The 15,308-nt window shown below is 29.4% G+C and overlaps 2 protein-coding genes across 4 annotated transcripts in view; one reads left to right on the plus strand and one right to left on the minus strand.

The window, feature by feature from the left end:
* Nucleotides 1-196: 196 nt before the first annotated feature.
* LOC132922488 (uncharacterized) lies at nt 197-5,685 on the plus strand. The gene is made up of 2 exons (XM_060986049.1): nt 197-412; nt 2,930-5,685. Exon 2 carries the CDS (start codon nt 3,045-3,047, stop codon nt 3,981-3,983), a length of 939 nt encoding a protein of 312 aa, XP_060842032.1. The 5' UTR covers nt 197-412; nt 2,930-3,044; the 3' UTR covers nt 3,984-5,685.
* An 879-nt stretch (nt 5,686-6,564) lies between these two features.
* LOC132922465 (5'-AMP-activated protein kinase subunit gamma) overlaps nt 6,565-15,308 on the minus strand; it is a 41,482-nt gene continuing 32,738 nt past the window's right edge. For 2 of the 3 annotated variants that reach the window (XM_060986015.1, XM_060986007.1), the window contains exons 8-15: nt 9,099-9,235; nt 8,967-9,015; nt 8,595-8,885; nt 8,334-8,521; nt 8,027-8,230; nt 7,818-7,964; nt 7,661-7,754; nt 6,565-7,590 (exon numbers count right to left, since the gene is read on the minus strand). In XM_060986015.1, the coding sequence (XP_060841998.1) occupies nt 7,490-7,590; nt 7,661-7,754; nt 7,818-7,964; nt 8,027-8,230; nt 8,334-8,521; nt 8,595-8,885; nt 8,967-9,015; nt 9,099-9,235 (1,211 nt within the window). In that variant the 3' untranslated portion in view covers nt 6,565-7,489. The remainder of the gene's footprint in view (nt 7,591-7,660; nt 7,755-7,817; nt 7,965-8,026; nt 8,231-8,333; nt 8,522-8,594; nt 8,886-8,966; nt 9,016-9,098; nt 9,236-15,308) is intronic. The other variant, XM_060986024.1, reaches the window with a different exon arrangement.

Here is a 15,308-nt window from a genome sequence, read left to right on the forward strand (position 1 = left end):
ACTAAGCATAATGGCTAATAGTGCTAATAGTATTGTTCTGTGCTAGTACCAAAGATACCTATATATTATATAAACATTATAAATACATATGTATTATGTATAATATGTTTATCTTATTATCATAATATCATATGACAGGACATGTGGTGATAGATTATAAAATGGTATCAGTGTATCACACTATCACCATTCACCACAGAATACAATGATTTGTGTCGATTTAAATATAATATTAAATAGGTATGAAACGTTAAACATTTATTAACATTTAAAATTATTCATTCATAGTTTCATACCTGATTTTAATGTTTTATTATTTTATTGTGGTATTAATTTCTTACCGTCCATTTACCAAAACCAAAAAATTAAAAATAATAAATGTAAGCAGACCGAATACAAGATAATTCATATTGTAAGTATGATGCCTATTGCCTACTAATTTAAACTTTAAGTACTATGATACGTTTTTATTGAATAAGAATAGATGCATTTAGAATAATATACTTAATTAAATAAATATATAATATATTGGCTGTTTTAGCTTTGGTGCATACAAATCATAAAAGGTGTAATGTAGAATATATCATAATTATTTTTTCAAAATTATTGAAAATTATGACTATGACTCACAGATTGCCAGGGGCGAATTTAACATCTTGCTGCCCATATCCTAAAAAAGTAACTTTTATGTTACTGAATATCGGTGGTATATCCAGAATTTTTTTAGGGGAGGAGCACACTGTCTAAAATTTTATAAGACATTGTGCGTTCATATGTATACAAATAAATATAAATCTTTAAAACAAAAAATAAATAAATAAATAAAGTAAATACGTCCAACAAGTATTAAATATGGCCCCTGTAGCCTCTCCCTGCATACGCCATTGTTCAATATCATTAAATAAATTTATTTTCTCATTAATATGCAATTAAAGTATCAAGTATAATTATATTTTCTATTTATTTTTATAAATTAAAAATGTATACAAAAAAACAAACACATAATTTAATAAAAATATAATGGATAATATATAATAATGTTATAAATAAATATCCTAAATTTAGGTGATTTTAATGTTAACTATTCATAGATTTTGTATTTTCTAGATTTCACTCTTGATAAGTTATCAATGATACTTCATACTCTAATGATGAAATTAAGTCACTTTTTATAATTAATATGGCTAAGGAATTTAATCTTTCTTGCTACATAGTTGATCGTAAATAATTTTTTATTCTTTAAACGGAAAACGAATCTTGGGCGGTATAGTTAGTAGCTACTATGTGGTGTTGAGACAAATATCCGAGAGGTAATAAATTTCAATGATATATTGATACATAACGTATTATGTATAGTGTATTGTATAATCTATATTCTATAGGTACTTTATAAACAATTAGATAAGCTATAATAAAATACAATCGTCATCATCATCGACCAGTTCCTGGGAAAATAAATAAATATTACTTTACTAAAATAAAAATAAACGAATACAAAATCCAAATAAACTTAAAAATTATTTAAGGGGCCGCTACACCAACATTTGTGTTTTCTGTGTATCTCCCACATAATAATATGGGAACAAAAATACGTCGTATTTGGTTCAGCAGTTTAGGGCAAAAGTACCTATTATATATTTTATAAAGAAGAGTATTTCCTGTGCATTGACCTGAAAGATTTTTAATATTTACAATTTTGAATAAATTATTAATGGTTAAAAATAATTGAAATTATTTTAAATTAAAACATGCTTATATTTATAAAAAATGTAAATATTAAAAATCTATTCGGCCAATGAACAGGAAATACTCTTCTTTATAAAATATATAATTGGTGCTTTTGCCCTAAACTGAATCAGAGAGTCGTAATCGTGGAAATACCGAGTATCTTTGTTTCTATATTATTTGGGAGATAGAAAAAACAAATGCTGGTGTAGCGGCCCTTTAAGTTTATTACATATAAAAACAAAATAAATATTCAATACAATTTCACCGCTCTGTGCGGCCGCATAGTTTGCAGTGTCTTAAATCAGCGCTCCTGCAGGTTGCCATCTAATATTTAAACAGTGACAGTCTACGTTTATTATGATAATAATATAGTATATAATTATTGTTATATACCTACTTATATCATACAAATATGAATACTGGACTGTATCTCTAAAAATAATAATTAATAGATAAATGTAAGGTAGGGTAATAATTTAATACGTATGGGAGTTGACAATAACATCTGTATTAGAGAAAAACATATAAAATAAATAATAATGTACCCTATAAGGGTATAACATTATGTCCAAATATGTTAAAATTATAGGTAGGCTAACGAACAGATTAATACCTTTGAATAAAATAATAAGACTTAAAAAGACACCCACTTCAATGGCGATCTATCCCGCATATCCTACCCGTATACGCTACTGCACAGTGGCACAGTCACTTATACATATATGATATAAGTGGTCTCCGTTTTACTCGCCCCGCGTTATTTGCAAAGATAGCGCCTCGCTATGTTCCACCTGCCTTATAAAAATGTAACATTGCCAATAATTACTTTATAATGTAATATATATATATGAGTATATGACGTACGTAAATAGTACCTACCTATAGCTAGAAGCGGTTCATGTTCTATGATAATGTGTTGGTAAATATAAAAGTTTTATACTTTTCCTGTACTTAAGCTCATCGGTTTTGATATAGACACACATGTTGTCAACTAAAGTGAAAAAATTCAACAATAACTCAATGAACTAATAGCATACAGCAAAAAACGTGAAGTTCGATTGACTTAAAACTTAATATAAATATAAATTCATATTTTTTGTGGGCTTATACAATTTTAGAAGTATTTAGTTGGTATATTATATTAAAAGATCAATTTAATAATATAAGTAATACATACATGTATTATTATAATATATCGCAGGCACGATGAAGGATAAATTTGAAAGAGAAGGATGAAAAAGGAAATCGCAAGTTCAGAGGAGAGCGCATTATAACTGCAATAGCCAATAGGTAGGTATATTATATATTTATATATAATGTCGGACGAAGATCGATTATCCATAAACGCACTGCCCGACGAGATTTTGCTGTACGTATTCCGAACGCTGTCCGCCACGGAGTTCGTCGCGACCTTGCCGCTCGTCTGCGAACGATGGTCACGGATAATCGCGTCGGACTCGTGTACGCTAAAGCGGATCGGCATGCATCACGCGAACGCGATCGCAGCCGTCGAGTTCTTCTACTTCCGGGACGAAAGCGAACGGTCGCAGATGTTCCACTGGCCGTCCGACGATTACGGGCGGCTGTTGCGGACGACGACCGTGCAATGTACCGGTCACGACTATCGCGGTGCTGCTGCAGGGCGAGTGGGTTACGCGAACGCGTTCTACTTGTTCGCCCGGTACGAGGAGATCTGCGGACACGTTGCCGCGCTGATGATCTCGTCCAATCTATCCGTGTACGCTACCGACGGATTCACGTTTGTCGATCGACTGACCACGTTGGTGTTGCACGGTGTCCGGATCCGGGAGGCGGACCAGTACACGCTCGCCGAACTGGGCACAGTGTACGTAAACGTGCTGGACGTGGTGTACGTGAAATGTTCGCTGGCCCTGCGCTTCGATCTAAAGTTTCTGCACGCCGGGTTTGGGCAGCTGCGACGGTTCCGGGCCGACCACAACGCCGTCGGCGTTCGTTTCCTGGACGACCTGTTGCACACGCACCGCCACACGCTGGAAACGGTCGTGCTGGGCGATTGCACGGTGACGGGTGACCGGTGGATAGATGTCCTGTCGGAGAGGCTTCGCGGACGAACCATCAACCGCTTGAGCATGCACAGTGCGTACTTCACCGACAGGTGCGTGAATCAGTTTCTGACCTCTGCCGACTTGGTCCTGCCTGATGATAGATCCAACGTGATCATTGATAGTGATCTAGGTAGGATCTCGTTTTCCATTAACATCGATCCATTATAATGATTTTGTTTATCAAAAATGTGCTAAACAAATGATAAAGTAAAGAATAAAAACCCCGTTTTTGTTCTCGAGCAATGAGTACGCATAAAACGATGTGGATAATATGTATTATTCTTTGAATTCCCGTGCAATTTGCGGTTATTTGTAATTATAACAATACTATAACATAAAATATATACTAATATATTATTATATTATATATTTATTAAGTACAGTTACCTAAATATAAACAAATTTGTGATATTTTCATATTTTATTTTAGTTCATGGGCTTAAGTGTTAATTATTTATGATAAATGTACAATTATAATTTAATTTAATTATACTATATGATAATGATATATTTATTACATTTTATTGTTAAAAATATAAACTTAATAAAATTGTTGTATTAGGTATTTAGGTATTATATAATATATAGTATCCACTCGAATATTGTCATACCGAGTACCTACTGCATACCACTACTACAGTTGTACTTCAAAATCATATATTTAATATATTAATGTTGTTATTAAAAATTAAATTACTGTTATTGATACAATGAAAATAAAAATAAATTATAAGTTATTATTATAAAATATTAAGTTATATAATTCCATCATTTATAAATAGTTACATAGGTTATGTATATTTACTAATTTGTATCTTAATACTCTAGAGCCTAGGCTAATAGCCTATATGATGTTGAAGTTTTTATTTAATAATTATAATAAAAAAAAAAAATACTATTACATTCACTTTCCTCGGTAAATTTTATACGAATAGTATAAAAATAGTTTACACAGGAAAAGTATACAACGAATAATAATATAATAATATATTAATATTATGTAGACTATAGAGTATACTGACTATACCGTAAACCTATAGGCTATAATACAATAACATAAACATACTAATATATTATTATTATATATTTATTAAGTGCAACAATAATAAGATTAATTAATATAAATAATACGAATATTATACTTAAAAATATAAAATTAAAAATAAATTGACTTAGGCATTCAATTAAATTTTAAATAATAATCATAAATGTAATACACACATATTATATTGCAATAAAAATGTGTATAGGTTGTCATTTGTTGTGTTTAGGTACTTATTAGTTTGAAATCACCTTCAATTTAGGCTAAAATTATGGCAGTAAACAACTTTCAGTTTTAGGTAGTCCTAAACCCTTCTAGTTCTATTGTTGCAAATGCATGTATTATATACACAAGGCCGCAGCCCATAGCGCAATAAAAAAATATATCTTTTTAACAAACTCATAGGCGCAAATAAATTTTACAAAATAATATTATAGTTATTAATTAAGCTTTTATCAATTTCAATTGATCGCGATCACTGTTGTTTTTGAAATAAAAATAGTATAAATTTAAGAAATAAATATAATGAACATCAAATTTTAAACTGAAGCTTGATGAACAGCCAAACAGGTACACAGGGGCGGATACGTGGGGGGATGGGGCGATCCCCTCCCCTTGGGCCGTATTATTTACGTTATTTTTATATTATAAAATTGGGCTGAAAACTGATATTTTAATTTTTTGATACTACTAATAATTAGACATAAAGCCAAGGTGGATTCACCTTGCATAAAGCATTAGTTATGACTTATGATAAGTGATAAAAGTATATTGTTTGTAGTTTTGTAAAGTAATAAATAGTAAAAATAAATTATTTTTATTTTTTTATTTATTGTTTATTAAGTTTATTAATTTCATATTTATTTAGTTTTATAGGTGAAATAATGCAAATAATTTTAGCCTCCAAAAAATTACAGGTTATATAAAAAAGGTCATTTAATTTTTGAAAATTCCCCCCCCCCCTTGGGTGACTTCTGGATCCGCTACTGCAGGTACAATATTGTATTAGGTAATACAATTTATTTTTGCGCTTTTGGGTTTTACCGTGTAAACGGGAAATGTGAGAAGTTCTCACTGAAAACGGCACATAACCCAAAAAATGAACGATGAGCAACTGAAAACATTAAAATTGCTTTATAAACGATAAATAATAATAATGCGCAAATGATGTACAAGTGTACAACTGACACGACATTTGGGATTTAAGTAGTATACTCGTAATTCAAGTAACAGTGTAATGATCTTGAGTCCTCTTCCATATCTGGGCCCCAAATTGGATGCATTAATAAAGTTCTATAATGCAATTTTAGTATGAAAACATTCTAGCATTCTGCCAACTACTTTATGTTTTTATAATATACATATAGCCCATATAGGGTAATTCTTCAAGTATGTTAACATCTATTTTTCTTTTAATAATTAATTAAGGTAATCTAATTCTGATTTTTGGAATTTTTAAATACAATTACTTAAGCATCATATTTTCAATTACAAATTTGAATAATACAAGTTAAGACTTAAGGGTCCTGTGTGGCGATAAAAGTTTCTTTTTTCAAATAAGAAATGCTTTTTTCTCTTGAAAATTGTTATAGAATTGACTTCTACTGCGGTTCAATCACGCTACAATCTCAAGAAATATAAAGTTCAAGAGAATACGATCAAATTTAATTAGAATAAGAAGTTTTTCTTATAGACAATAATAAACACTTGTTTTTAAATAATATATTTAAAACGTACACAATATATTATATATGAATATACTGATTCAATGTGTAATTTTTTATTTGTACATACAATCATCGGTAATTTCTTTAAGTATAAAATTTAACTGTGGGAGCTAAGGCGATTTGCTAATATACATATATGTTCTTTTCCGTACAGTATTTGCGTAAACATGAGATGTCATAAGTACTTAATAAATATAATTGTACATATTTTATAATTATTCTAATAGAAAACGCTTCATGTACATTTTAATCAAAATAAAAACAACACAAAATATAAAAATTTAAATAAAGTTTTATAGCAATCAGCGTTCATTTTATTAAACACTCGTGTATACATTTTAAAATCTACAAAAAAAAAATATTGGAAAACAAAAAAAAAATGTTTTACATAGGTATATTTTCTATTGAAAAATATTTTGGTGTGTTAATAATTTGTAATAAATGTATACATGTACATTGTACATAAGATAAATAGTCAAAAAATATTATTATTAATATATTAAATAACAAATATAATATTTCAACAGCTCTTCATTTGACAATATCACACGGTCATTTGAAAAATCACGTAACGCTTTTTTTTTTAATGTAGAACTTTTAGACATTAAAATAATATTTATATTAAAAATTCAGACTAGTTCTTTCTAAAAAAAAAAGATATAATAATAATAATAATAATAATAATAATAATAATAAAAAAAAAGGCATTGAACATACATTTTTCAACTAATACTTAGAGAATGAACATTTTGTTGTCTCTAAAGCGCTGTCGTATAATACTACATAGGTAAATAATACTTTTACAAATAAAAATAAACCAGATCATCCGGTGTTATGACTGCAGACTATTAATTCTGTTCCCGTAACTTAGCGTCACAGGATTAAATAAAATATGTTAGCTTACATTATGATTGTAATAGTATTGGCTCCATGATTGAGTTTAAAGCTTTAGGGCTTTCCACATTATTTTCATATAGGTCTTTGGCTTTCAATAACCGCTCAGCTCCTTTAAATAGTAATTTAAAAATATTATAAAAATATGTAAAACATCAGAATAGTAACTTATTTAAACATACCAGAAGGTCGAAGTACTAAATAGTGTAGGATATCGGACAATGAAAGTATTCCTATGACTTTGTCTTCTGTATCCACAACAACTAACCTATGCACCTAAAACAACAATTGAAAAATAAAAAATAAAATTGTATAAAAATTAATCTTAAGCTTTCTTACTTCAGCACGAACAATTTTTTCAATTACACTAAATAATGTATCAGTCAGATGGCATTTTTGTACTCCTTCAAACCAATCACTTCGATACTCATTGGCTTGTTTTAGAGTAACATCTAAATTATTATATGTACGTTCTGCAGCTAAATTCTAATAACATAAGACATCAATCAAATAAATATTTTTAATTATTAATATTATTAATAACTTACAATGACATCAAATTTAGCAAATATATCAACAAGTCGACCTTCTTGATCAACCATAGGTAAAGCAGATACTCTGCGTTCAACAAATTTCTTTAATGCTAATATAATAGATGTTTCTTCGGACACTGTCTCTATATTTTCATAAGTGCCAATTTTTAGTTCCTCTAGACTCTGAGACAAATATGCAGGTTTTGGTAAATCATTTATCTAAAATGTAAACATAAGATTAATTAATATAATACACAATATACAATCTATTGGATTAATAAAAAAAAAAATATAAAAAAAAAAAAATAATAAAATTCAATACCCTTACGTAAAGAAGAAGAAAACGTAGTATGCGTTTATGCGTCACAATATAAAGAACATTTCCAGTTGCAGGATCAATTACTGGAAGCCTATGTATTTTATTATTTATTAAAGTTTGAATAGCAAAATATAGTGACATATCAGGGCCAATTGATATTAATTCTTGAGGACGTTCTTGATGTAATTCGTCTAAAACATAAATTATTATTTTTAAAAACTTCTCTTTTAGAATATACCAATATTATATATTATTATTTTTTACTTCTCCAGGTATCCAACTTATGTTCTTCTAATTCCTCCATACTTGAAGATGAAGAAGAGTAATACTTCTGTAGTATCCTGATAAAATCTGTAATAGTTAGCATGCCCACAAATTGTTGACGCTTGTTGTCCCATAATGGAGCAGCTCGCACACCATTGTAGACCAAGGCGAAAAATGCCTTTTTTACAATTAATTGTGTATCGAATACAACCAATTTTGCACTGGTTGGTATGAGATCATAAGTTTTATGGAAGCGAAAAAATTTCACAAATATCTGACTTTCGTCTTCGACTGAAAATTAAAAAGATAATGTTTAATATTTAACTTAAGCATATTATAGGTAAATTTTTATAATTTTAGTTCATAACTTACCCAGGTCTTTTATTTTTACTTTTTCTAAGAATGGATCAGCAACAGGAAGCTAAAAACATAAATATAAATATAAATATTGAGTATATAAATACATTATATTCAAGCATTTGAAAAAGGTACTTGTATACTTACTCCTCGGGAATCTCTAAACAATATTGCTGCATGTGTAGGATCTAAAAGGCCATCAGAGTTTTTCCTTGAATTAGATATAGTGCCCAGAGACAGTCGACGGGTTTCAGGGTCTAGAGAACTTCTACGTAATAGGGCTCCTGAAAAATAAAAATATTCAATACATTATTCATTAAATTTTATAAGAGCAAAAATAATGGAAAACATGAATTATTCATATAAGTATCATTTTATTTTACGATAAACATCGCAATATTATTTGTGTATTATATTTATTCTTGTTGTTGTGGCCTTTCAATGCCAATGGGTCATGATGATCATAATGCACATATTACAGATGACAATATAGAAATTAAAATGACAAATTTAATGACCAATTGTATGTCTTACATGTGAAACATAATGTTTTAATCAGCATTTAAATAGCAATATCTTGAAATGTTAAGAAAAATTGTAATTATAAAATTCTTATAAGTAGATTATAGGAATAATAAGATATTAATATTTAATACTATCAAAGCAAAAATGTATCATCTATATTACATGATATAAAATAAATAATATGATAAACTATTTTACAGGAGAACAAAAACAAATAATATATTTGTACAAAATATTTGATTAATTTCATAGAAATCAGAAAACAATTTTAATGATAATTATTATCTCATGTCATAAAAGGGCAAGGAATAATAAACTAAGTGTCAATAGAAAAAAAATTAGCAATATTATTTTACAGTGCAATAAATGCATAACATATATTAACATTAATCATTATCAAATATAGTTTCAATGTATACACATCAAAGGTGTAATTTCTCAGTATTTGCAATGCATAGGTATAAATTAAATCATAATTTGTAAATTATGTCTAAAATGATTTAAATAGCACTAATCAAATTGTAAAACTTATATTTAGTGAAGTAATATCATGTTTTATAATTATTGGAAGAGTGACACAATATAATTATATAGTGGCATTAGAAACAATATACTATGTATGTAAAATATAATAACTTATAATTGATAAGTTACAATGTACACTAAACAATTAATGCAAGTTTAAAATCTTCTTATGATGATATATACAGTGTATCACAATAATTTTCCACATTTAAATGTAAAATCGTCATATCTTAATGATATACCTTATACTGATAACTGATGATAAACTAACATTTTCCCACATTTAAGTTTAATTTTAAAATACAACATTACAACCATTGATTTAAAGATAATGGCAGAGGAAAAACCGTTCACATATAAATTTAAGTGTCTTCAATCTGTGTACTAGTATGTAAATACATATTTTTTACAATTTACAATAAAAAATGATGATAAAAAGTAATAAATTATAAATGAGTTGAAGGTGTAAATAATAAATAAAAGTTCATTACGTATTGAATCTAAATTTTCAAAAGAAAATCAGAATTTATAATAATCAAAAATGTATTGGTACAGAATTAAATAAAAAAATAATGTCTGATAAATTTTATCAAATAAATAAGTTTATTTTGCTTTCCATTTATTGAAATAGCAATACAATATACCACACATGTATTTCAATTAATGTAAATGATTGTCCTCTATCAAAAACGATTATAACACTCACAAAAGGTATTATTTTTAAACTAAACAAACAAAATAAGTCATTTTTTTTTTTGAAACTTGAACTGTGCTATAACAATGATATAATTGCCATATAAGTAATTAAAGCACAATTATTGGAAATCTCTTAAAATAAAAACGATGTGGCAGTCATATTTAATTTTGATTAAATATTTAAATGTTACAAACGTTTTATAATATTATATAACCAAACACATTATATATTATATTGCCCAGTACTGTAGTATATACAAAGCGCTTCTATTATTTCAAGTATTCAGTATACATTTATTTTATTTTATATTCGCGGCCGGCTTATAATATATATTAAAATTAAATTTCTAAATTTTTTGTAGTTACTGTCAACACGGGTTTATAGTAATTCAATAATTACATATTATATATTCTATAAATCCAAAACTTTATTCTTATTCTTATCATATTCCTATTTTTAATGGTTCTAACAGAACACGCTGAGCATAGCAAGTTGAAGAAAAAAAAAACATGAGTTCCATATAAAACGAATTAACAACATCATAATCTCTGTGTAATGTACAACGTATAATATATGTATATAAATATTCTTACGCGTTGTCGTTTTATCAACGGTAATTATATCGAATAATGACCAAGTTTTTTCATGATCTTCTTTTTTTCTCATGAATAACACGTCAAGTCGTAACGTTGTACACTTTACACAATTCCAACATAAACGTCAACGCAATCAAACTAAATAACAAACAGCCATTTAAACTGCGAGGACGAGACGAACAAAATTTTATGACGTAGGTACACGTAGGAACGTTAAAAAATCCACAAAACCGTAGTGCGCTCAAAAAAAAAAATCACGAATATAAATTAAATGTACACAGACAGGAGCAGAAAGGCGTGCACATTTTCTCGTCACTATATATTTATAACAAACATGTTTAACTTTAACGACATGTTACGCGTATACCTATGATAACTGTTCTATAGTGTAGAAAAACACAATGCGAATCTTATCTGTAATATAGTGACGTAGGATTTGACATCTCGGCTATTATTGATACTTTTTACTTATTTACCCTTCGCGAGAAAACGGCTCTGATGCTGTCGACGGGTACGTATCGGTTGTTCTTGTTACCGCATAGATTGAAACCGGTTGCGCTAAACCAGTTATAAAGTTTCAAGTGTACGGACTACCACACATACAATTAATATTATATCAGTTATAATCGCATTAGATCTATATGTTCCGCGATTTCCTTCTTTTTCTCGTTCACTTGGCGTGGTGTAAAAAAAACCCAACCGTGCTGAACCTCAAGGACTTTCGTTAATAATAAATAATAATCGTAACATATTACTTGTTGTTAGTACTATACATAATTTATAATATAATAAATAAAATAAAAAGAGCCTTTGACGTTTATTTTCCTTCATGGTTTCCAGTGAGAATTCCATAGTCACTATACAACAGTGGTTCACTGTACGTTCATATAATATAGTTACGTGATATCTATAAAGCCAGGTTTTACTATATTTTAAGTGTGAAATCTGGCTTGATTATCAATAATTATTATGTTAACCCAAGCGACCGCGGCACACGTAGAAATTATTGAAGGGAAGGTTTGTGAACCCTGCGCTTACGCATTTTAACAAATGTTTGATGGTAAAATTATTATGGTTATTGTTAATCAAATTTATATAATACTTCTAGAGGACTAGAGCCGTTGTAGATGTGGAATCTAGGAGAAAAAAGCCATGTGATAAAAAAATCTACAGAACAAAAAAGCTAACGATAAAAAAAAACATAGATTTACAAGACAATGTATTATTATTTATTTCAAAATGTATGATCATTTAATACGACTTACAATAATAATAATAATAATAATTAATAAAAACAAACAATTTAAAAATAATTAAAATAATCGTATTACGTAAGTCATAGCTGTCAACTATTCATAAATTATTATTGTCCGTTGCATTAAGTCATCATTACATATTTTTTTCGCATGTTTTCTTCTTTTTATTTTGAGGGGGGGATTTTCTACTGGAAATTCAGCTTATTTTGTTTTGCCAAACAACTTAAATCATATTTTTTTAATTAGTGTCTAAATAAATGTGATTGTGATCTATACTAATTTTGAAAAACGATAGTTTCACTTTTCTGTTTGATTTTTGGTTCGTTGTTCATTATTAATGGTTTTCATATAAGACATTCCATGTTGATGGCGGATAGAGTGATGATACAAATAGTTAAAAGTAGGCCGCGTATGACGAAATTTTTTTGTTAAGCTTATTTGGTGTATTTTTTATTCAGTGGATTTTATGTCGGTGGCCTTTTTATCCTAATACGATGGTTGTGATATCGTGTATTCTCTTTATAGTTTATACACTACATACAATAACATAATTCAACTAAATCAATGTTAATGAATTATGATTTTATATTATAATATACAGATACGATACGAGAAATACATAATAATATTTTAAAACGAGCATTATGAGCCATGTATGTATGAGTATGATGGTTACAGATATATTATTTATTATATTGTGAACAGGTTTTCGGATATATTATGACAACAATATAATATAATAATTAATAAGTATATTATTATACTATACTATAGTAGTATACTAGTATAGGTAGTGTTATAGTACAGGCATCAATCGCGGAATTGAGTGCAAATAGCCATTGGACGTAAATGATCTGCGTCGATGACCGGTTGAAAAAAAATCGAAAACAAAATTCAAGGTTGCTGTGACCACCGAAATACACGTTTCTACGATGTTCCGTGTCACTGTATTATAATTTATAATACTATGCGTATATATTATATTATACGTATAATATTATGCAAAAGGTGACCACCACAATTGGAAAACTATACATAGGACATTATTAATTAATTAGACCGATAAACTGCACAATAGACATTATTATTATTTATCGGTGTGAACTAATTTTTTTTTAAGACATATAGACTTCGTACATGACAGAAAATAATCATATAACGTATAACTTTATATGACGCCAACGAATAGAATAAAATCATATTATACATAGCAGTATTACTTTCTTTGTAAGCCTATAAATTATAAAGCCGATATAGGTACCTACAGCAGAGATGTACCTACTATAGTATACTATTTACTATGGGTATACCGTATAAAAAAGTGCGTTTTGGTAAGAGTAGGTGAATGCAACGATGAAAAAATCTTGGAAATCATAGGTAACTGCCTTTTGTACCATAAGGCTACATTATTATACAAACAAATACGTCAGCGGTCACTGATCGATACACGTGATTCTTCTTCATGTTTTTCCATTTTATTTACAATTATTTCATTTCTGTTTTTTTTTTATTATTATTATTTATTATTATAGGAACTTCGTCTTCCGAAACAACATCATTAATGTTTGTACGGTTTATTGCGCCTCGAACAAATAATTATTCTTAATATACACTTTTTTTGCGAAGATGATATATATTTTTTTCTAACTGACAAAAAAGAAAAACGGTATATCTCGGATTTGATGACAAAGTGTGTAACAAATACGCGCAGAGAAGAAAGCAAGTGCCAATTACTGGTTAGAGTAGACTATAGATAATAATATATAATACTAAGTGTGGTGCGATAATAACATATAAATAAAACCTTTAGGTTTTACACGTAGAATACAAGACCGTTAATTAAAGCTATAAATTGCGATAGGGGTAGATAAAAAAAATTAATTTGGTAATACATCGATTTCCAACTGATCGGTAAAATAATCGATGGCCCACAAATGTACGTCGTAGGTACCAAGTAAAAATAATAATATTCGTATATATACAGTGTCACAAAGGCCTTATGTCTAGTATCATCCTAAATACCTTACAACATTTTAATGAAGTTATTTCTTTAAATTGTTGAAGTTTAGTCTCTAAAATCAGAATTTTCTCATAGATTTCTATTAAAAAGCAGAATTTAAATATAAAATTATTAAATTTACCACTGGAGATACTTTGAGACTATTGGAACATATTGTATAGTTTTTCATATCACATAGATCGCTATATCGACGCCTTTAATCAATCATTAGCTCATACTTCATAGTACCTTCTTTCAAAATGCTCTCGAATATCTTATACGCGTCACCACTGTCAAGCCGTCGTCGAGCTGAGCTGGCCTGTTGCTGTTGCAATAGCGTTTTCCTGGCGCCGTCGTCCAGAGACTTTGACCGGTTTCGGAATTGTCCGTCTTTGGGCACATCCAACAGGCACGACGCGTGTTGGTGGCTGGTCGCTCGTTCCACCGACAACGCTGCGGACGGCAATTGCTGCTGTGGCGTCGGCACCACAAGCGCGGAGCTGTTGGTGACGGGCAACGATGCGGCGCTATTTTTCGCGGTGCCGGTGAGTGCGCGGTAAGCGTCGTGCAAGAACGACGTGCGCGGCGATGATCGCCTGCTCGGGCTTGGCGACCGGGACGACGGCGACAGCGAGTACACGTTCTTCGGCACAGATTTCGGCGCGATCGGCTCATCGTCCGGCGGCGTGATATGACACACCACGTGCGGCTTGGGCATAACTAGACGTAATGGCTTGGCTGCCTTCACTTCCATCGTTA

The sequence above is a fragment of the Rhopalosiphum padi genome, chromosome 1 (assembly GCF_020882245.1).
Source record: "Rhopalosiphum padi isolate XX-2018 chromosome 1, ASM2088224v1, whole genome shotgun sequence".
In the NCBI taxonomy this organism is placed as follows: domain Eukaryota; kingdom Metazoa; phylum Arthropoda; class Insecta; order Hemiptera; family Aphididae; genus Rhopalosiphum; species Rhopalosiphum padi.